General features: G+C 35.1%; 1 protein-coding gene across 2 annotated transcripts in view; it reads left to right on the top strand.

The window, feature by feature from the left end:
• Window positions 1-23,353, top strand: part of LOC121314428 (beta-1,4-galactosyltransferase 6-like) — a 36,414-nt gene that overhangs the window by 8,244 nt on the left and 4,817 nt on the right. The window contains exons 2-7 of one of the 2 annotated variants that reach the window (XM_041247698.1): window positions 6,069-6,185; window positions 7,000-7,113; window positions 10,572-10,696; window positions 19,751-19,867; window positions 20,431-20,618; window positions 23,223-23,345. In XM_041247698.1, the coding sequence (XP_041103632.1) occupies window positions 6,069-6,185; window positions 7,000-7,113; window positions 10,572-10,696; window positions 19,751-19,867; window positions 20,431-20,618; window positions 23,223-23,345 (784 nt within the window). The remainder of the gene's footprint in view (window positions 1-6,068; window positions 6,186-6,999; window positions 7,114-10,571; window positions 10,697-19,750; window positions 19,868-20,430; window positions 20,619-23,222; window positions 23,346-23,353) is intronic. The other variant, XM_041247700.1, reaches the window with a different exon arrangement.

Raw genomic sequence — 23,353 nt, forward strand, 5'->3', positions numbered from 1 at the left:
ACATACCAAGCTGAAAAAGGTGTTTTTTTGTGTGTGAACTGCAATAAACCAATGTTGTCTTTTGCCAATCAGATCATAGGGTGCCTAAATAAAGTTTTTTTCATATGTTGCATCTTCTGTAGCAGCTGTATGTATCTCAGATGTAATAGATTTGGTTAGTTTTGACTGTCAGGAGTTTGACGATCATTTAATTGCGCAGCAGCTTCCCTGGTTAGATGAGCTGATATCTCTTCAGCCAAAAAAACAGGCACAACAATTCAAGATGTTACCATAATGAAAAAAATAGCAAATGTGTTTTGTACTGAAAGGAGGAAAAGCTGTTGCAGAGAAAAGGGAGTTTATTTTTCAGATTTCATTGGAAGAACGGTAAATGCATAGAAATACTTAGGATTGTAATTAGGAAATGTACACCTACCCAGACAGCGGTAGCCAGAGCAATATGTTACTGAAGTAACTGTTAACTGTAAAATAATGGTTTAAAAATACTTAAAATATATGACAATGTGCTTGCAAATTATCTAAAATATGTTGTTTTCATTGCAGTCACCGGCTGCATAGATTAGTCATTCAGCAAACTAAGTTACTGTTTTAGTATTGGTGTCTGTTAGTTTAGGGAAGGTTGATCCCAAACCGTGTATCGAGAGGGTTTTCATAGTGTAGTAGGTTCCTGGAGTGGGACGTCTCTTTTGGTGGGACTAGCACTCTGCTTGTGTGGCAACCTTTTATTTTTAGATTTGTTTTATTTATTTAATCTGACGCTAGGATTACCATTGTTGGTACCCTAAGTCGGGTCCTGTTTATTAAATCTCTGTCAACACCCACTGCTCTGTGTCTGATTCAGTATTATTCCGCGACGGACCCACACACGTAACCCATCACCGTGTTCCTGTCATAATGTTTTTGTTGTATTTTGAATCGGTTGAATATGGTAGCAACCCACTTGCTCCTAAAGTAGAGCCCTGAGAAGCAAACGTTAGCTTGCTGTTATGTCAGTAAGCAGACAACCTGCTGGCATACCGTTTTATTCACTACTGCTTGCACCGTCCTGGTTGTACAATTTTTATGGGTTGTATAGATTGATCTTGATTTGCCCAGCTATATTTTATAGATGCCCTTATCGATTGATAGATATTTTGATACATTTTGAAGCATAAAATCATCTTAGGGGGCAGCGCTCCAGATAGGATTTTGAGTCATTGTGTAATTTACTCTCTAATTTAAACACTCTGTGTGAAATGTATTTTGGGTGAGTAAAATGCAACATTACCTTGAAGTTACGAGTACTTCCAATAAATGCAGTACATACTTTAATGCTAACTTATGGTATATGCATTATCTGCAGCCTTACATTTTAACTGTAATATGACTTTGAACTACTGTACAAAAATGTGTTTTTATTTAGTCTTAATTGAAATCCTGCCTTTATAATATGAATATTTGAGTTGCTACTCTCGATGTAGTTAGCTACTGCGTTCACCGAGTCTTCTCCCTATAGTATGAGGCACAGTTTTTTTTTTTGTTTTCTGTAAATCTTCCTTTCTCAGTCTCTTGTGCTCTCCTTTTCCTAGTTGACACACACACACTCCCTAAAAATTAAAAAACAAAACAAAAAAATGTCCAAAATATTTCAAACAAACCGATCCTGTGCTAATGCAAATAAAGAAATGGTAATAGTATATTCCTTATTGATCACCTTTCTATAAAGCATTCCCACTCTCTCCAAACACGGAATATTACATTTATTAGCCTATATAGATTTATCTTCCACAAATGTGATTGATGGATAGGTAAACTAGCAAAATCTTAAGAACAAGAATCCAGTCGCTTATTCCTGTCACAAACACGCATTGCAAGCAAGTTGATTTTATTTTGTTGTTGTTTATAAATTGAAAACCCAAACTTATTGGTCAAATAAAACACCCTAATACATCTAAAGAAGAAATCTATGGATTAATTGAGTGAAGGTGCTCCCATCAGGATGCATAATGTCAAGGGGATCCACAAGACAAGGAAGTTTGGGAACCCCTGCTGTAGATTATCTTGAGGGGTTCCCTCCTATTGTATATTGATGTAATGCACTATAAAATAAGATTCCTTGTTTGTTTTTTTTAAATCCAGTCTACCTTGAACCAAATCTACTAATGTCACATAATGTTTTAGGCTGTCTTGCTTATTAGTAACCTTTGCCGGCAGCCACGATCCCTCAGTCTTATTGGAATGCTGGCACAATTAGAATGTTTGCTGTCTTCTATACATTTTGGGACAGCTAATCTTAATAAATCTTAACAAATAGCTGTTGAAATGTATCAGTCTTATTGGAATGCTGGCACAATTAGAATGTTTGCTGTCTTCTATACATTTTGGGACAGCTAATCTTAATAAATCTTAACAAATAGCTGTTGAAATGTATCTAAATAGGTGGTTTAAAAACATATTTCTTCAAGGTAGAAAAAAAATGTAGCTCAGATAAATTTGAGTTTTTACTTTTGCATTTCCTTGCACATTTTTCAGCTCTCAATTTTTTATCAAAGACTAACAGCATTTTAACCAAAAAGTTGCAACCCAGGAAAAATTTAAAAAAAACTAAGACAGCATTTTTTAAGGAGCAATAATTTAATGGTAGGTTCTTTAGCTTTGGAAAGCTAGGTCTTCAGGCAGAGCCGAGGAATGTTTACAGGTTTCAGGTGTCGATATAACACAGACTTATTTATTCTTAATATACAAGTTAAAAGTCCTAACACGTGTATTTAGTCTATTGTGATTTTCATTGAAATGATGGAAAGGGTTGATGAAGAAATGCCAATAGGTTGCAGATTGTGATGTCAGCGTTTTGATGACTTTGCAGTTTAAGGGAATTCCGAGCAGTGCCTAAGGTATGATTTTATTTATTTATTTATTTATTTATAAAAAGCACAGTAGAAACTAAAAATTGTATTTATTTGTTTCATTACAGCAGGTGAAACTTGCACTCTGATTGGCTGAAAGATTCAGCAGTCTTTTTATGTTATTTTACTGTATTACTTTAAAAAAAAAAAAATCCATGATATCCAATGACCTTTCATGTTTGTTCATTCAGGCTCCAAATGAAAAATGATCATAAAACAACAAATGCACCACATGAAGAATTATGGACAATTATGGCAACCTGAGGAGCAGGATAGATTAATCTTTCATTTACATGATTTATTAGCAGAAAATCTGGGTTACAGACAGTGTTGGGCATGTTACTGAAACAAAAGTAACTTTTATTGTTCATTTCTTCAGAAAAAAAACCTAATATAATGCCCTTACTTACTACTTAGTAAAAAATGTAGCACATTATGTTACTTATTCTATTTATTTATCTCGTCTTGTCCTGCGAAACAGTTGTTGACTATTGTTTACTATTTAACTGTATGTCTGGTAATTCATTAATTAAATGTGTCAAACAGGCTTTTACATTTACACTCTAATTTACTGGTAGTTAATCATTACAAAACATGCGACTTAAGTCATAAGGAGTGAAAATAAAAAAGAAACAAGTTACATAAAGGCTTATAGTTGGGGGGGGTGGCAGACAATGTATATAAAACATTGTGATTGATAAATTACATAACACAATAGGTACACATTTATAATATAAACATAGATATAAACTATGCATCAATTATATATTGTAGTATGTTTCATATGCATGCAATTTGATTTCTTCAAAACATACATTCAGTCAAACTGTTTGAAACTTTGTTTGTAAATCTAAGTGGTCTTCGTTGCATCGCATCAAAATGAGCTTACGTTAGTGAAGAAGAAGCAGCTATTAATGTACCTGTCGGGATCTCTGTCATGATTTTATTAAGCTCTGTACTCAAGCCAGTTAATCCTGATTCTCTACACACATTCAGTGAGACCTGTTGTGTTCAGGGTTTCCATGTGTTTAGGGAATATAGCAGTTATGTTAGGGACTGCCGGAAGCAGAGTTGTTAGTGTTTCCGGTTTGACAGCGTGTCGTGCTGACTGAAAATTCAATAAAGAGCAGTTCACATTTACGGTTACAATTGAACTGAAATGTACTTGGGCTTTTAAAAAAAGAAAAGACCAACAATGTAGGTGCACATTTAGCTTGTTTTATTTTTTTGCATAAAGTAACTAATGTTATTACTCCCATTAAAAACCGAATGCATTATATTACCTTGTTTTTGGCAAAGGTAATATTACAGTAATGCGTTACCCCAACTCTGGTTAGAGATACATGCTTATAGCAGATTTTATTATCTTAATTGGAAAAATATAATTCCCCTACTGTTCTCATGTAAAGTGATCTTGAGTGTTACAAATATCCAGTTAAATTGAGTAAATATCTGATAATGTTTCTATAAAGGTGCTTGCTTTAGAATTCAAAACTGCCATACATTTTCTGAAATGCATACAGAAATACAGAAAAGTTAAACTTGGCTTTCCAGAAAAGAGACTTGGTAAGCAAGTATCAAGTTGAAGTTGCAGTAGAACCCCTTCTTTGTATTAGTGTGCTTCTCATGTGGCTCTAAATTCAAGTGAGAAAACAATAAGTAAAGAGGATCGTTCTCCTTCAAGAATTGCAGCACAAAGGCACGTTGTCTTCAGTCCAGTAGTTGCAAAGCTGGAAATTAGCCTACTATTTGAAAAAAAGGCTCAAGTCTTTAGCACTAAAAAGTGTGTCCTTGTGTTACAGTGATGTAAGTCTGTGCAACCCCTGAATGGAAAATGTTAGCTTCAATCGCTATAATAAAATATATTGCCTATATAGACTAAAGTCCAGCATACAAGGTACCGCTATTATTGGATAGGTCAGACCACCTGTGCATACATTACCATAATAACAACACTAATCTTGTGATGTAGCCAACTTAATGCTTTACACAGTTGTATATCATTTTCATGATAGTTATGCTTTAGTTTAACAGCATGATAGTGCAGTTCTATCAAATTAAATAAACAATATTACAATTCCATTTAATAGAATCACAGTATTTTGTTTTGGGCTTCCAAAATGAAATAATTTATCTGCTGTATACTTGGGCTTGTGAGATCAGAGGACGCTCACACGCCCTCAGAAAGTCTGTGCTATGTGGGGACTCACTGTGGTGAGGAACATAATTAGACATTCCAGATTGGGGGAGAAATAAAATAAAAATAATTTATATGTAGAAAAATGTACAGTACAAACGGATAAGCCTGTTGAGAAATTTCTAACAGTGTTCTTTAGACAGTCGTCTCTCTGCCCTTAGCTGGTTCACTTTTTTTTTTTTATACCAAATTTCATAGACCCTTACATTATTTGTTCTGAAGTTGTGTGGCAAGCATTTCTTAACACAAGTCTTGCAATAGGATTACAGAAGATAAGGAAGTATATTTCTCTGTCAGTAAGATGATGGTTCTTCAATTTGTCCCTAGCATTTGATGCATTTTGACCCATTGGATGTTAATCGTAGCAAATTGGCACTGACCTACCCTCTCCAGGGGTTCCACGTTTGGAACGCCCATTTCCAAACTAAAAGTACAGTACGATGACAGTACGATGACATCAAAATTCTAGAAAAAAAAAACATTCCATTCTAGGTGCCAACAATTGTCGTTAATGAAGCCATTTTCACGTAATAAAATTTTAGAACTAATTATTAAAATGAAATTAAACAAGAGTATGTAAATTGCAATTAAAGTAGGTAATTTTGAACAGACCTTAAAACAAGAAGTAACTATTACAGTATTAAAGGCTGCATGGTCCAAATCCAAATAAATAGTATGCTATACTATAGGAAGCTGATGTACTTTTTATGTACAACTGTAGTATACCACATCTGGCAACAATATAGTAAAATACAAAGTCAGGTGAATGTAGTACCGTATACACTGTAAACCCGCCTTAAGCAAAGTAAGTTGTGAAAAGTGTTGTAACTCAATTTACAAAACATCTGAAAAAGTACAGTTTAAACCATCTACCATATCTAGTTTTAAATGCATGACGTATAGTTCTATATTTCTATTCTTTATTCTGAGATGTAGAAGTGTGTTTTCAATGAGTAGAATGTAAGTGTTTTATCTGTGTATTTCAGCAAACACCTACCTCTTCATGGTTCAAGCACGAGGTATAATGTTAAGGGACAATGTGAGAACAATAGGACATATGATCAGATTGTACACAAACAAGAACACGACCCTTAATGGCACAGGTAAGTTTATTTGTAAGTCTCCCTGGAGGCATGGGTTATAAACCCATGGCTTTATATCGCATCTTTATAATGGCTGATCCCTTTTTTCTAACTTGGCTTATTTTGTTCGGTACTGTATTCTTGGTCACATTACAGTTTAGTACTTCATTTTTGTTTTGTTCCTCCTTTTTAAAATTGATACTAATCAATGCAGTGAGGTTGTAAACCATCCCACCTTCTATTCCTTTGTGTAGATTAAATCTATTTAGTCAAAAGGCTGCTACACACCAGATGCAGTGCGATTTTTCTTTGCAGCTACATGACCCTACCCACCTGAAGCGACAGGCGCAAAGCGACAGATTTGAAAACTGCCAGATATATAAAACTATTAAATTGCTATTGACTAAACCTATGATCATATTTGTCAGCATGATGTGGAACTTGAGTGTCATACAAAATATCCAGTTCCTTTAGAAATTAACTCCAATAGATTATCTTTCAAATATTTTGGATACTTTCACTCTGGTCAACCATCTGCTTGAAGCTGTTCTCTGATTGATAAATAGTTATCGCGCAACAAAATCGCATAAAAGGATTCAATCATATTTATTTTGTGTCGCTTGTGCGTTGCCTGTCGTGTGAAAGACATTTATCAAAAGTCTGAGTTCTATTCATTGTGTTGCATTGCGGCATATTTTCACTTGTCGCATCGCGGCCTTAATGCTGGTTTACAAGATTTCAAACGAATGATGAGACCTGTTTGACTCTAGAATGGCGTTGTGGCATGCTGTCCTATTCTGTTCCTATTTACTATTCTGTATAATTTTTTCATTAGATTATCCTGATGGAAATAATACCAGTGAATACCTTGCTCAGCCAACTGCATATCTTCCAGAGAATTTTACCTATGCTTCAAACCTCCCATGTCCTGAAAAACTACCTTCTATGAGTAAGTAGGCGGTCAACATTTTTGTATAGCCATTTTTAGTTCAGTTGTGTAGTTTGTATGATTGCTTTTAGAGTAAATAGCTGCATTGTTCATGATTTTAATTGTCAAGTAGCCTCTTGTACCACTGGAATAGTGTGGTAACTATAATAATGGCAGGAATTAAATTGCATTGTTTTATATTTGCATCAGAAAAGCCAACTTTTGTTCAGTAAAGCAATACTCTAAAACCTGCCACTAAGTAATGCTATAACAGTATTATGCTTTGTGTTGTTAAAATAAACCACTTTTTAATAGAATAATGCAAGTTTTTATGATGAACATGTATTATTTTATAAGACTTCCTCTATACCCCAACCATTTCACTATTTTATTGCAACACATGTTCAAGCATGGTTGGTTGATTTACGAAGCAATACAGCTCAGAACAAAATGAGAAAATGACAAAGGCTATCGCTTGTCTAGGTATGTAGGTGTCAGATGGGATAAATTCCTTCTTAATCAGCTTGGTTTTATGTTTAGTATAATGTATCCTTGCTTACAGGGTTGGAGACTATTAAAAGAAAATGATTGCATCTTAATACTTCAGGCGCTTGCTTCAGTCTGCTAATGATGGTTTAATAATTATTCACAGGGTTCAAATTTAAGGATTGTAGGACAAGTGCTTCAGAAATATATTTTAACTACTACTTGCATACATTGTCAAGTGTCACTACAATTTTCAAGTGATGGTTTACAATTGTATTATTAATAATCTGTCGGAAGCAGTATCTCTGATTTATTGATATGGAATATTGGTAATCAGAATCGGCCACAAAAAACATCCCTAGTAAAAAGTGCATGTCATCTTGATCTGTGCAAGCTGTGTGGCTTGCAATGCTGTTCCTTAGAAACAAACGTTAAATGCTACATATACTGTTTTGTACTACTGTACATTTGCATGTTAATTCTGTTTATATGTACCATTGTGTGCGTGCGTGCGTGTATATATATAATATCTCCACGCACACACACACATGCAGATGTTGTGCTATATTTTCTGTTCATGCATTCCTGAAATGCACATGCCCAAAATTGTTAGTCCCATCCATGAAATACTAACTATTGTTAACACAAAGGCTAATAAACTCCAGGGATGTACATTTTGGTACATTTTTATGAATGTTTAAACTCCATGCCATGTAATAGTTTAAATAATCTGTGTCTGTGTATAGATATACCTATGAACATTTATTTTGTTATATAGTAGACTGTTCGCATGACAACTAGATGGGATCTAAGCACTGTTTGTTGCCTTTATCTACGTGTGTTTTTTTATTTTTCTGCATTGCAATAACTGCATATGCTTTTTTAAATTTTACTTTTTTGGGAAGAACATTTACTTAGAAAATAGGAAAGAGAACCTTGGTTTGTAGATGATATTCTTGGGGTTTGGACACATGGAGAAGAATCTCTTTTCCAGTTTCATACAATGGCAAATTAAATACACAGTAATATTAAGGTGGACCTTCAATGGACAAGATGAGAATAAAATAGAATTTTTAGATACCATGGTAAAACTTGAAGAAGGTTCAATTGAGACTGACCTCTTCTGTAAACCTAGTGACATGCACCAGTATTTACACATGTCCTCTGCCAATCCAATACACACTAAAAGGGCAATCCCAAAGGGTCTAGGAATAAGAATATGAAGAATATGCTCTAAAGAAAGTGACTATGTAAAACAAAGACATGTATTAAAAACAAATCTTAAATACAAGATACAAAGAAAGAATTATAGACAGAGTTAAGAAGTGGATAAACTAAAAAGAGATGATCTGCTAGATTATAAAAATAGAAATAGAAAGGTCAAAAGAGTCCCATTAGTAATGACTTACTCTAAACTTTTGCCTAAAATTTCCAAGATAGTTTGGAAACACTTGCAGATTCTACATAATTCAGAAAACTTGAAAAAAAGTATTTCTTAAAGCATGAGTTGTAGCATTCAAAAGATAAGCTATTTTAGGTAATATTTTAGTTCACAGTAAACATAAAAAGAATAATTGACAGAATAGGTTCTACAAATACTTGCAAAACTACATGTAAAGTGTGTAAATACATGGGCAAAAGTAAATATAATTAAACATAAGAACAACACATATCCACTAAAAACTAATACCTACTGTAAAAATAGCAATGTTGTTTATGGAATAGCCTGTGAAAAATGTGATGAAATAAAATATGTTGGAGAGACTGGAACAACTTTATATAAAATAATTCAGGACCACCTTAATAAAAAAAAAAATGAATGAACCAATAGTACAGCACTTCACCAGTCAATGACATGACATAAATGATGTAAAGTTTGTAGTATTAGAACAGCTAAAATTAGACAATGCTACATATATAAGAATAAAAGGATGGATAAATAGACTGAATACAATTATGCCAGCGGGACTCAACAGAAAAGAATGAACTAATTCACTCTAATAAATATATAACAGTTAAATAAATAAAATTAATTAAAGTTGTGCATGTTGATGTGCTGGGGAGGATAAATCAAGGCTGATCCTCAGAGCCAGCATTGCATGACAATATAAATATAAGTTGATATAAAATAACATTAATTAAAATTAATACAGATTTAAAGATATAAGTTAAAATGATGACACACTATGTAGAATACCATTACATCATGTAAGAATAAATCGTGGATTTGAATATAAATAATAACAAGTCATCGTCGTACTGTCAAAAACCTATAAATGCCTCCAATATTTTGAGTCAAACACGTGCTCCCTTGAAAGAGGTATGTTCAACATATCGAAACGTTGGGCAGCTGGCTCGTTAAGCTAAAATTTTTATTTTTAAAATGTATTTACTATAGGGGTAATATTTAAATACAGTATAGTTTACAGAAAGTACAAATAATACTGCTAGAATTCAATATGAACTAGGATACAACAATAAAATAACAGTATTTAATACAGTAGCAGGGTCCAGCCTCTCGTTACTTATTTACATATGAGTTTGTTAAAATATAATGGTATTTATGTTTTGGGATTGAAAAACATGTAATTCTTCACACAATGTTACTATTCAGGGTAACCATCAGCAAAATTTGCAAACCAGTTCTTTTTGGTTTAGTTTTTGGGTGCGAAGAAAGCAATCCACATTTACTTGACTTATATCCAAAATTCTGTTTTTATGATATCTGTTTTTTTTTTGGCTGAAGGTATAGTAAGGTCAACATCTCCCTTTTTTTTTTTTTTTTTCTTTAGAGCTGATCCAGAACACAGGATGTAAAATCCATCTCTTCATTCTCTGTCTGGTTCTAATACTCTGCTTTTTCTTTAATATGCATGGGCAAGACAGGGATACTGTTCCTTGTGCAGTGCTTGTTCCAACTTGGGGATAGACAGAAGGCAAATACTGATGGTATTACAAATGTTTGGCAAACTTGTTTTTTGTTTACTTTCCAGAGGGTGCTATTGATGTTAATGTGACTGAAATAACAATGGATGAAATTCATCAGAACTTTTCAAAGTATCTGGATATCCAACCTGCAGGACACTGGAAGCCTAAAGACTGCAAACCTCGATGGAAGGTAAAAAAGAATACTGTAAATCAATATCCCTTATGCATTATTGATCAAGTCTGATCGTGGGTGTCATACAAGAAAAATGTACCTCTGCCTTCATGTTTGGTACACAGCTGTATTGTTCACAATCTTCTATTTTCTATTTGTTTTTTCTTATCTTAGTACAATTTGCAGTATCAGTAAAAAATTATTTAAATAGCAGTAATATATAGTATGTGCATGCAGGCCTTTTGTTAAGTATATTCCATCTGCAAATATGAAATAGCATGAAATAAAACAACATGCACAAATAAGACAAATAATTATAAAGCAAACCTAGTGTAGCGTTTCAACAGGAGGCAGAAAAGGAGAGAAATGCTCTTTTCTTTCCAAAGGGCTTTATTCAGCATGCTTTTCTCTCCCACAGAGAGACAACAGTTCTGTTAAAACCTACACCAGGGGTGCCCAATCCTGGTCCTGGAGGGCCGGTGTCCCCCTGAATTACATTTGGACCAATCAAGCACTTATTAGAAGCTTAATTGGACCAATTAAGCAATTCAGTGTACAGTTGGAACAAAAACCAGAAGGAACACTGGCGCTCCATGACCAGGATTGGGCACCCTTGACCTAGACCAACAACACAAAATGGCGTTCTTTTCACTTTAGTCCCGTCCCCTTATTGGCCACACATTCCATTGGCCCTCAGTTGCACACTAGGACCAATGGGCACAGACAAACAACAGTCAATGAGGACAGACAGACAACAGACAATCACAGGGCAGGCTCAGAACACAGACAGGTAAACAAACCAGTGGCGAGAAGTACAGAGCGGGAGGGGAACGCAATTACAGAGGAAATTACAGTACACCACCACAACTGCACGGATCGCAACAATAGAATTGTGTTTTTAACTTTATAAAAGTTAAAAAAAAAAGTTAAATATAGGTTTATACAAAAAATCCTTTAAATGAATACTTAAAATACTTGGTATTGCGTTTTTAAATTAGGAGGTTTATACAAAAAATACTTTAAATAAATACTTGCAATCGTAGTTGTCAAGGCTCAGTCATTACCATAGACACGGTCTGAAGGGAAATGGAAGCGTTCTGACTAGCACTGGCACTGATGTATAATTTGGAGTGAGTTGTTTGGGAATTAATTGTGATGGAAGAGACATTTGTTTCTAAAATGCCTAAACTGTCCATAACAATGGTGATAAAATAAGTGTGCAGATTTTGCAGCTCTCAGCTGGAACGTGAATCAAAAGATACTGTCGTTAAGCATCATTATCTGTTTATTCCTTTTGGGGAATGTGACAGGATAGCTGCAGAGGGGAGACTCAGTGTCAGGAAAATGCAGTGAAACAAACTACTTTTATTTACAAAAACACAAAATAAAAAGGCACAAGGGCCAAACAAAAGGCATAATCACAAAACAAAGGTTTCCCAACTAAACACCAATTTTGGACAAACACAAAAAGAACATGAAGCACCCAAACTCTCACCTCAAACATTTACTCCACTCTTCAAACACTCTCCAAATCAAACCACTCCACCCTCGTAATGGATTCCTCCTGGCTTTTTATAGTCTGTGGCTGGAGCCCAATTAATCAATAATTAACAATTAGCCAATTAAGGCTCCAGCCACATTCTCACATGTATTTGGGCAGGGGGGATTAACCCCCTCCCTGCTGATCTAAAACAAACATTAATGCAATCACAAATAATGAATTATAATGAAAACAGTACAAAATGATAATAAAAAATTATAGGAGACGGACGGGCACTCCATCACAGGTAAATATGGCTTGTTTTGTATATTTTGCATTAGTATGCTAATTCCTTGTTTTATTTCAAGTGGTGCAAACTTTGTACTGGAGCAAATGCTCTCTTGGTTTTGAATGGATTTGAATGAATGAATTTACTTAGTGTTTAAATACTGAGAAACTCCAAGCTTGCTGCATAATGCTATATACTTCTTCCCCAAGCCTGAAATACAATTCCATGTGTTTTTTGGTTGTTTTTTTTTAAATGGGTAGATTGCTATTTGTGCAATTATTATGACAGCCCTACAGTAGCAGGGCAGTGTAAAAATAAATAAAATATATATATATATATATATATATATATATATATATATATATATATATATATATATATATATGTGTGTGTGTGTGTGTGTGTGTGTATATATATATATATGTATGTATGTATATATATATATATATATATATATATATATATATATATATATATATATATATATATATATATATGTATATGTATATATATATATATATATATATATATATATATATATATATATATATATATATATATATATATATGTATGTATGTATATATATTGGGTCTCTTGCTGTTTTTTATAGCGGGCATGGTCAGTATTTACTATAGATAGGCAGTTTATTAAAAACAGTGGGGGGCTGTATGTTACCATTACTGCTGCTAATGATAAATTATGTTAACTAAATTATTTTTCTATGCAAGGTCTGTTTTTATGTCAATGTTATAAAAATAGCTGAAAATGTTTAATAAAAATTGTGTGCAGTTAAAACATGATATATACTACACTATATCATATGGGAGATACTGAAATTGGAGAAGGAATCTTTGAAAAAGATCAAGGAGTTTTTGTTGACTCAGAAATGTCTTCATCTAGACGATGTGGGGAAGCTATAAAAAAAGGCCAACAAGATGCTTGGATACATTGTGAAAAAGTGTTGAATTTAAATCAAGGGAAGTAATGTTAAAACTGTACAATGCATTAGTAAGACCTCATCTTGAATATTGTGTTCAATTCTGATCACCTCGCTACAAAAGGATATTGCTGCTCTAGAAAGAGTGCAAAGAAGAGCGACCAGAATTATTCTGGGCTTAAAAGGCATGTCATATGCAGACAGGCTAAAAGAATTGAATCTGTTCAGTCTTGAACAAAGAAGACTACGTGGCGACCTATTTCAAGCATTCAGAATTCTAAAAGGTATTGACAATGTCGACCCAAGGGACTTTTTCGACCTGAAAAAAGAAACAAGGACCAGGGGTCACAAATGGAAATTAGACAAAGGGGCATTCGGAACAGAAAATAGGTGGCACTTTTTTACACAGAGAATCGTGAGGGTCTGGAATCAACTCCCCAGTAATGTTGTTGAAGCTGACGCCCTGGGATCCTTCAAGAAGCTGCTTGATGAGATTCTGGGATCAGTAAGTTACTAACAAACAAACGAGCAAGATGGGCCGAATGGCCTCCTCTCGTTTGTAAACTTTCTTATGTTCTTATTTTTCTTATTGATAAACATCTATTTGAGTTGTTTTATTACTGCGTATCTGTAATAAAATTAAATAAAACTAAATTTGTGAAAAATAAAACATTATAAAAAATTAAAAATCATGGTTTGTTTGCACCTGAGCGTACTCCACAATGCTTTCAAATTAGACTCTACATGCAGAATCTACACAAACTACTCCACATTGATAGTTAAAAAAAAAAAAAAAAATGCATATAGAAATCTATAAATAAATAAGATTTTGAGAAAAACAGCTTAATCTCAGTTGCATTAAGTATTCAACCCCATTGCTACTGCAGCCCTAAATCAGCTTGGGTGCAAATTATTTGTTTGAAAGGTCACAAAATTTGTGAAATTGTTTCAGCCTGTGTGTACTCACAGTGGTTTAACTAGTAGATCATTTCACTCAGGTATATAAAGACTTTCAAGCTGCAACTCACATAGTGATCCAACAAAGCAACCAAGAAGACAAAGGAGCTTTCGAAACAAGTCAGGGATAAATTGGTAGACAGGCACAGAGCAGAAGGGTAAAAGAAAATTTCAAAGGTGCCGATTATCCCTCTCAGCACATTGAAGTCCATCATTAACAAGTGGAAGATGCATCTTACCACCCAGACAATACCCAGATCAGGTTGCCCTCCCAAACTGAGCAGCTGGGGAAGCAGAAAACTGGTTCGGGATGTCACTCTGAAGCCAACAATGTCCTTGAGAGATCTGCAAAGTTGTGTGTCTGAGATGGGAGTCATTGATCACGCATCAACAATAAGCTGGCCCCTACATAAAGCTGGCCTGTATGGACAGGTGGCAACAAAGAAGCCATTACTCAAAAAGCCTCTTCTTAAAGCACGTATGGAGTTTGCGAAAAAGCATGATGATACTGCAGACATGTGGAAAAAGGTTTTGTAGTCAGACGAGACAAAAATTGAACTTTTTCGTCTAAATTCCAAGTGTTACGTCTGGCGGAAGCCCAACGCTGCACATCACCCAGGCAACACCATCCCAGCTGTCAAGCAAGGTGGTGGCAGCATCATGTTATGGGGATGCTTTTCTTCAGCAGGCACTGGGAAGCTTGTTAGGATAGAGAGGAGAATGGATGGTGCAAAGTACAGGCGAATCCCTTGAGGAAAACCTGTTTTAGTTAGCCGACTCTGAAACTGGGGAGGAAATTCATATTTCAGCAGGACAGTGACACACTGGAGTGATTGAACAAGAGGAGAATTAATGTTTTTGAGTGGCCCAGTCAAAGTCCTAACTTGAATCCAATTGAACATTTATGGTGAGGCTTGACGATTGCAGTCCATCGACTATCCCCGACAAACTTGTCAGAACTGGAGCAATTTTCCCGTGAAGAATGGGCAAAAATGTCACCATCCTACTGTCGAAGCTAGTAGAGATCTATCCAAAGACTCATAGCAGTAATTGCTGCAAAAGGTGCTTCTACCAAGTACTGACTTAATGGGCTGAATACTTATACAACCAGTAAATTTCATTTTTTTCATTTTCTTTGCAAGTTTTGCTGACATTAACCTCCTCCTCATATAACAGTGTTCCGTTTAACCACTACAGCTTTGAATACAAAAAAAAAAAAAAGTTGAAAAACTGCACACATAATTTGTAATTCAACAAAATGTGACATTATTGATAGGGTGTGAATACATCTGCAAACCACTGTATATACATACATACATACTTACATGCATACATACATTAGAAAGTCAGTTATCCGATCTTTGATCAACCTAAGGGCTTAGAACCAGAGGGGCGTATGTGACATTTTCATGATTTTACAGGCGAGCAAATGTAAGATTTTGATTGTTTGTGTTCAATTGCTATTTATAAGTACATGCACAGTATCCATATCATTTTGAAGAAAACTAAAGTTTAAAATATGTTTTAATTTGAAACTTCAAAAAGTAAGAATAGCATCAGAACTTTTGCTTAAAAGTTAGATTTTTCATAATAACACATTGAAATGAATACACATTGCAGATAAGTGTGGTTTTCTTCACTATTCTATCCCAGACTTGTTTTTCTTAAGTTTAATAACAATTAACAAATCATTATGTATCTTTAAAATATAAATGTGCACACATAGTCATTTTTCATAAATTACCTGGCCGACCTAAATCGCGCCCGCCCCCCCCATATATAGGGCACAGCATGCGCTCAAGACACGGAGTGCCTTTGTCGGATGTCCCACTCGGGAGCCCTATTCTATACATTATTAAATGTACAGTAGTTGTTGTTATTAATACTAGTTTAATTTTGTGTTTTTTTAATTTAGTAGTCACCAATTGATTTTACCCGGTTTTTCTCCCAATTTGAAATGCCCAGTTGTATTTAGGCTCAGCTCACCGCTACCACCCCTGCGTTGACTCAGGAGCGGTGAAGATGAACACACACTGTCCTCTGAAACGCGTGCAGGTCCACCATGCAACCAAGCCAGAGCTACAGTGTCGGAGGACAATGCAGCTCTGGGCAGCTTACAGGCAAGCCCACAGGTGCCTGGCCGATCTACAGGGGTTGTTGTTGCTCCTTGAACGTAGGAAAAAATCTGGCCAACTAAAATGTTCAAAATATGTCTAAATTTAATGCTAGCATTGTGTGAAATTTTGCATAGCAGTTAGAAGCCACATGTTCCTGTAGCTTTGGTATTTTATGTATCTGGCAAAAGAAATGTTGGTGATTTACATGGCATTAGTAAGGCAACAGTTTCATAAATTAGTCTGTGTTTCCCGCAGCCTTGCCAAAAGTAGGGAATACATCCAGCTTCCGTTCAATCTCGAAGATCAAAGGCTTATTTAACAGGTTTTCGATAAATATGCAAACTTCCCAAATGTTCTAGGATGCATAGATTGTACTTGCGTCACAATCATAGCACCACGACAGAAGGAACATTTGTAACATCAGGAATATTACAGCAACGGCTTACTGGTGTGTCTTGCTTCAATAGCTTACCAAAACTTTTAAATAATTTTATTGTCCAGTAAAGTGTACTTTATTTTTAACTTTTAATTTATTAATGAACACTCCGTGCCAGGAGGGTGTAAGTGTGCTAGTTAGTTACGTCCTCCTAGCACTAAGTTTACCTCGATTTTGCAGTTATGTCTTTTATTACTTTCTTTATAAGTCACGTCAACAAAAACAACTAAAGTCAATCCAATTAACAAAAACCGTGATCTATCTCGAGTAGTTCAAGAACTTTATTAGTATATTATATATATATATATATATATATATATATATATATATATATATATATATATATATACCGATATATATTATTATACGGTTTATTGACAAAAATTTCACACCCCGCTGGTTCTGACCCCTCGGACTGTACTGTCTAATCAACCGAACACACCTGCAATCACACGATGACTTACGTGTGGTGTGTTATGCATCCAGGGCAGGCCAAACATAAAAAAAAAAAAAAAAAAAAAAATCACAGATTGTGTGTCAATTCCATGCGATTTCAAATCGGGCAGTGTGTGTTTTTTTTTTTTTTTTGAAACACAACCTCCTCCATTGAGATGCAACGGTCGCATTGGGCAGTATGTTCCGGTCCTAACATATAGACAGAAAAATCAAGACTGACTGTTTTAATTTGCTTAACTGCAACCATTTAAAGCACAAAATGCTCCATCTAAGGTTTTGGTGGTTTGAATAATTCTGTAACTTCCATTTGCCTCAGTGTGATGGTCCTTTTTTTTTTTTTTTGTCAGCTAAATATCGTAGTAATTTTAGCAGCGGAAGCTGTGTGCATAATACGCCACACGTAAGTCATCGTGTGATTACAGGTGCGTTCGCTTGATTAGACAGTACAGTTTGAGGGGTCAGAACCAGAGGGGCATGAAATTTTTGACAAAATGGCATATTATACATCAAATTAAAGCTCTTGATGAGATCTATCTAGTGCCAAAATGACCTAACTGAAATCACAAACTGCATTGAATAAAGTGAGAAAGTATTGGGATATGGTACATTTAATTACAGTATTTCATTACTTTAACTATAGGTGTTAAAGTTTTACTGAATTGCATTAATTTAATGATTTATAAAGCGTTGTAATGTTGTGTGCTTAATGTGATAGTATCGGTTACTAGCTATATATCATCAGTAGGTACTTGAATAAGTTAACGTAAACTATATATATATATATATATATATATATATATATATATATATATATATATATATATATATATATATATATATATATATATATATATATATATATATTATATGTATATATTATTTAGTGGTCGCCAATTATTTTTATTATTTTCTCCCAATTTAGAATATCCAATTATTATATTTAAGCTCGGCTCATGCTACCACAGCTGCGTTGACTCAGGAGTGGCGTAAACGAACACACGCTGTCCTCTGAAGCATGTGCCGTCAGCCCCCCGCTTCTTTTCACACTGCAGACTCGCAATGCAGCCACCTCGGAGCTACAGCGGCGGAGGACAACGCAGCTCCGGGCAGCTTATAGGCAAGCCCGCAGGAGTCTGGTCAGTCCACAGGAGTCGGTGGTGCTTGTTTAGCCAAGGACACCCTGGCCGACCTAAATCGCGCCCGCCCCCCCCATATATAGGGCACAGCATGCGCTCAAGACACGGAGTGCCTTTGTCGGATGTCCCACTCGGGAGCCCTATTCTATACATTATTAAATGTACAGTAGTTGTTGTTATTAATACTAGTTTAATTTTGTGTTTTTTTAATTTAGTAGTCACCAATTGATTTTACCCGGTTTTTCTCCCAATTTGAAATGCCCAGTTGTATTTAGGCTCAGCTCACCGCTACCACCCCTGCGTTGACTCAGGAGCGGTGAAGATGAACACACACTGTCCTCCGAAACGCGTGCAGGTCCACCATGCAACCAAGCCAGAGCTACAGTGTCGGAGGACAATGCAGCTCTGGGCAGCTTACAGGCAAGCCCACAGGTGCCTGGCCGATCTACAGGGGTTGTTGTTGCTCCTTGAACGTAGGAAAAAATCTGGCCAACTAAAATGTTCAAAATATGTCTAAATTTAATGCTAGCATTGTGTGAAATTTTGCATAGCAGTTAGAAGCCACATGTTCCTGTAGCTTTGGTATTTTATGTATCTGGCAAAAGAAATGTTGGTGATTTACATGGCATTAGTAAGGCAACAGTTTCATAAATTAGTCTGTGTTTCCCGCAGCCTTGCCAAAAGTAGGGAATACATCCAGCTTCCGTTCAATCTCGAAGATCAAAGGCTTATTTAACAGGTTTTCGATAAATATGCAAACTTCCCAAATGTTCTAGGATGCATAGATTGTACTTGCGTCACAATCATAGCACCACGACAGAAGGAACATTTGTAACATCAGGAATATTACAGCAACGGCTTACTGGTGTGTCTTGCTTCAATAGCTTACCAAAACTTTTAAATAATTTTATTGTCCAGTAAAGTGTACTTTATTTTTAACTTTTAATTTATTTTTGGATGTCCCACACACGATTACAATTACCATGGTAATTATCATTCTCGTCACCTAGAATCATACGAGCTAGCAGCACAGTAGCAGATCCTTTGCGAGCTTCTAAACCTTCTAGCTTTAAAAGCACTTTGTGAAACAGGCTCCAGAGCTTGTTGATATTCCTTGCTTTAGGGCAAGTGCAGACCTTTCTCTTCAAAGGAAATACACCATTTACTTCAATCAGCATTATTGTCATTTTGCATACCTGATGGAATTATGTTTATTTTTGTTTCCACTTGCCCTCAGCCAGTGCATGTTTTTACTTTTGTCAGGTGGCAATCCTTATTCCCTTCCGCAACCGTCATGAACATCTCCCAATACTTTTCCGACATCTAATTCCAATGCTCCAAAGACAGCATTTGCAGTTTGCCTTCTATGTAATTGAGCAGGTAAAAACCTTTTTATCGGGTCAACAATTTCCATAATTTTTGTGTGTGCAGACTGACATCTAGTGGACCATTTAAGCTACTACTTTTGTAAGTAATATAGATTAAATGGTATTGCTAAATTATTAATTAATTTACATTTGAAATGAGTGTTCTGCAATGCATAGAATAGGTCATTTCTTCTTTGTTTTCAACAATTGTATTGACTGTTTTCCATGTAAAAAAGTCTTTATAATAAGACACACATGGTATACAAAACATACGTAAAGAGAATCACAAGTTAGTTTTGTTTTTAGTTTATACGTTTTCAAGTATTCAGAAAAGTAAAGTGATCTTACCTGTATCTGATAACAACAAACTCATCTTCAGTATAATTTTATATGGTCCCAGTTATCATTTTATTTTGTAAACACTTGCTATTTCAAGTGTCTTAAAAAATAATTGCTCTAAATGTGTTTTTATGGTCTGTTTAATATAACTTACGTTCAGGGTTTTGCTTATCGAAATAGTAGACCCAAGTATAATTTCTCCATCTTCACTTTGTAATGCTAACTTTGTTTTCCTAGGGTGGTACCCAGCCCTTTAATCGTGCCATGCTGTTTAATGTTGGTTTTAAAGAAGCCATGAAGGACCTAGACTGGGACTGTCTTGTTTTCCATGATGTGGATCATATCCCAGAAAACGATCGAAATTATTATGGTTGTGGACAAATGCCTCGCCACTTTGCTGCAAAACTTGACAAGTACATGTATATGTAAGTATGCATATGTATATGTAAACTGGAAGAGCAACAAATAGCAATACATTATATACAAGGGCTTGTGCCCTATCACACTATGATGAACCTATTTACATAGTTTTCAAGAGTGACGCTCTGTACTTCTGGACATTCCATTCAGGCATTCTCATTTGGTGCCCAGTCACAACCTCTTATAGAAACCTCTTTAATAGCATTCTGTAACACATTTACCACCTTTGAATAAGAACCCATCTGTTTAAAATGTTCAAATTTATTTTTTTGCTAACTTTTGCTTAAGCACATTGATGCCCTTTTCTTGTTTTTCTTCTTTTTTACACAGTTCTGTGAACTATACCTGACAATATTCCCAAGGATCGGTGCGGTGTACCTCGTTTAAAAAACATTGATCCGTCTTATATTTCAGAACTACATTTTGCAGAATATCCTCCGTCACACCCTAACTAGGGGGTTCAAAATCTGGGGAGCTTGTCGGTGTCCTTTACCAATCAGTAGTAATCTGGGTTACAATCCTTGTATTATTACCTAGCAATGTAAACTATTAATTATGGAATTAAAAGGTGTGATGCCCCAATATATAAATCTGTTTAGTCATATCCCACACCAGTTGCCAAGTGTAAGGAAACTTAATTTAATTTGATTTCTGCAAATGAGTGCCCACAATACCAATGGCTATTTTAGTAAGTTTCCAGTTATTGATTCCAATTTTCCAAAATTACACATCTGTAGCATAAATATTTCTTATTAGACACAAAACTAGGTGCCACATTTGTTAAACAGAAATCTGTTAATGATCAGTTACCTAATTCTGTGGGAGAAATGCTCGGGTACGGTGATGGTCTGTCGTTAAGAGAGGATTCAATTAAGCTTGTCTCACTTACACTAATGACTGCCTGTCTTGTACATCTTCCCTAACTCTGTGTGTGTGTGTGTGTGTCTGTGTGTGTGTGTGTAACTTCTCTTTGCTTCCACTATGTTTACCTAACAATATATTAACACTATCAATTTCTTGGCATGTGTTATAACGTTGTTCCCGATGCAGAACATATGCAAGGTTAAGATGTACCCCAGTTTATCAATTCCTTGTACCTGCGTCGTCCTGGCTGGTTGAGAATATAAACATTCCCACAACTGCAACTGGGCTCCAGTGTTCTTTATTTAACCTTTGTTGATCCCTACAACTGGGAACTACATATTACATGGCAATGGGTGCATTTCATGGAAATCATGAAATCAGTGATAATTGTGAAAAAATACAGCCAGAAGTGAATTTAGCAAAGCATATGACATGTTGAACAGTATATGTGTTCACTGATGGGTGGATTTTCTAAATTAGTGTAAGAGGTCATGCTACAATAAAACCTACATTTTATAAACATTTATAAATCTGGGTTTTTTAAAGCTTAAAATCTGCTATTTTACAAATTATATTGTAGTATCGTTTAACATTGGGTGCGTTTAAGTAAGTGAGCTGCTCAGAGCAGCTCAGTGAAAGAACGCACTTAAAGGCATGCTCATTTCCACTCATCCTGAGCAACTCGGAGAGCTGTAGAGCGGATATCATCAGTGATCAAAGTGAGCTTCTCAGTTAATTAACGCACCCAGTGTGAACATGAAATACATCAGTTACCATAAAAAACTAGTGCATTATTAGAAATTTAATTAAAAAAAATAAACACAATCTTAAACCGAAAAACTTTCTGATGAAATATTTTATGAAATACATAAATATACTAGAATAAAACTGATCACAGAAACAGATTTATGGTATTTTATTAATAAGTGTCTCCTATTCCAATCCAGTGATTACATCCCTTGTACATTTTACAATTAATTTTCCAAACTTAGAAAAATCATAGCTTGTATAACTTAATAAAAGCACAAGTGTGTGTCTGAAATCCCCTTTAAATTCAGGGGCGCTGAAGGGATGCCATTTCTGCTTTGAGCTCCACTTTGGGGGTTGTTACTTTTGATAGATAACCTGATGAAACTAAACAAGAAGGTGATAACTACAGTGGTTAAGGGGTCCTCCGGTGTACGATATGGTATTTTTTATTGGTGTCATTACACTTTTTCTTCATGGTCGCCAATATTGAACTAGAAGAGCCATTGTGTGTGCAGCGAGTATCAAGAAGATGTCTTGAATACTTTGAAAGATATGCCCTCTCAAACATGAACCCTTTTCAAAGAATCAGCACCTGTGAGGTGGCGACCATAGGTCCACTTGATGTGGAATGACCCAGTAGTTTTGCATACAAGGTGTAAACAGTCCTGTACAAGTAGTACCAAAGGGTTAAATGATATGAGATGTATGATTTTTTTTTTTTATTTTATTTTTTTTAAAGGTAAATTGGTAAACTAAATTGGTAAATGGTGATTTAACCATTTTGAAAATAACCATACAATCAGTATTGTTCTTTATCTATTGCTTGCACTGATTCATAGTGGCAAGGTTTTACATTCTTGATTTTCTTATTTCTAAGTAACATTTTATTCAAACTGTTATATTGTACAAACTGTACAATAAATTTTTAAAATAAATATTTTGTAGTATTGAATAGAATTTTAGTTTTGCCTGATTGTCTGCATTTGCAATTTTAGCCTTCCATACAACGAGTTCTTTGGGGGTGTAAGTGGTCTAACTGTGGAACAGTTTCGGAAGATAAATGGATTTCCCAATGCTTTTTGGGGCTGGGGTGGAGAAGATGATGATCTGTGGAACAGGTGAGCTG

The sequence above is a fragment of the Polyodon spathula genome, chromosome 4 (assembly GCF_017654505.1).
Source record: "Polyodon spathula isolate WHYD16114869_AA chromosome 4, ASM1765450v1, whole genome shotgun sequence".
NCBI lineage: Eukaryota > Metazoa > Chordata > Actinopteri > Acipenseriformes > Polyodontidae > Polyodon > Polyodon spathula.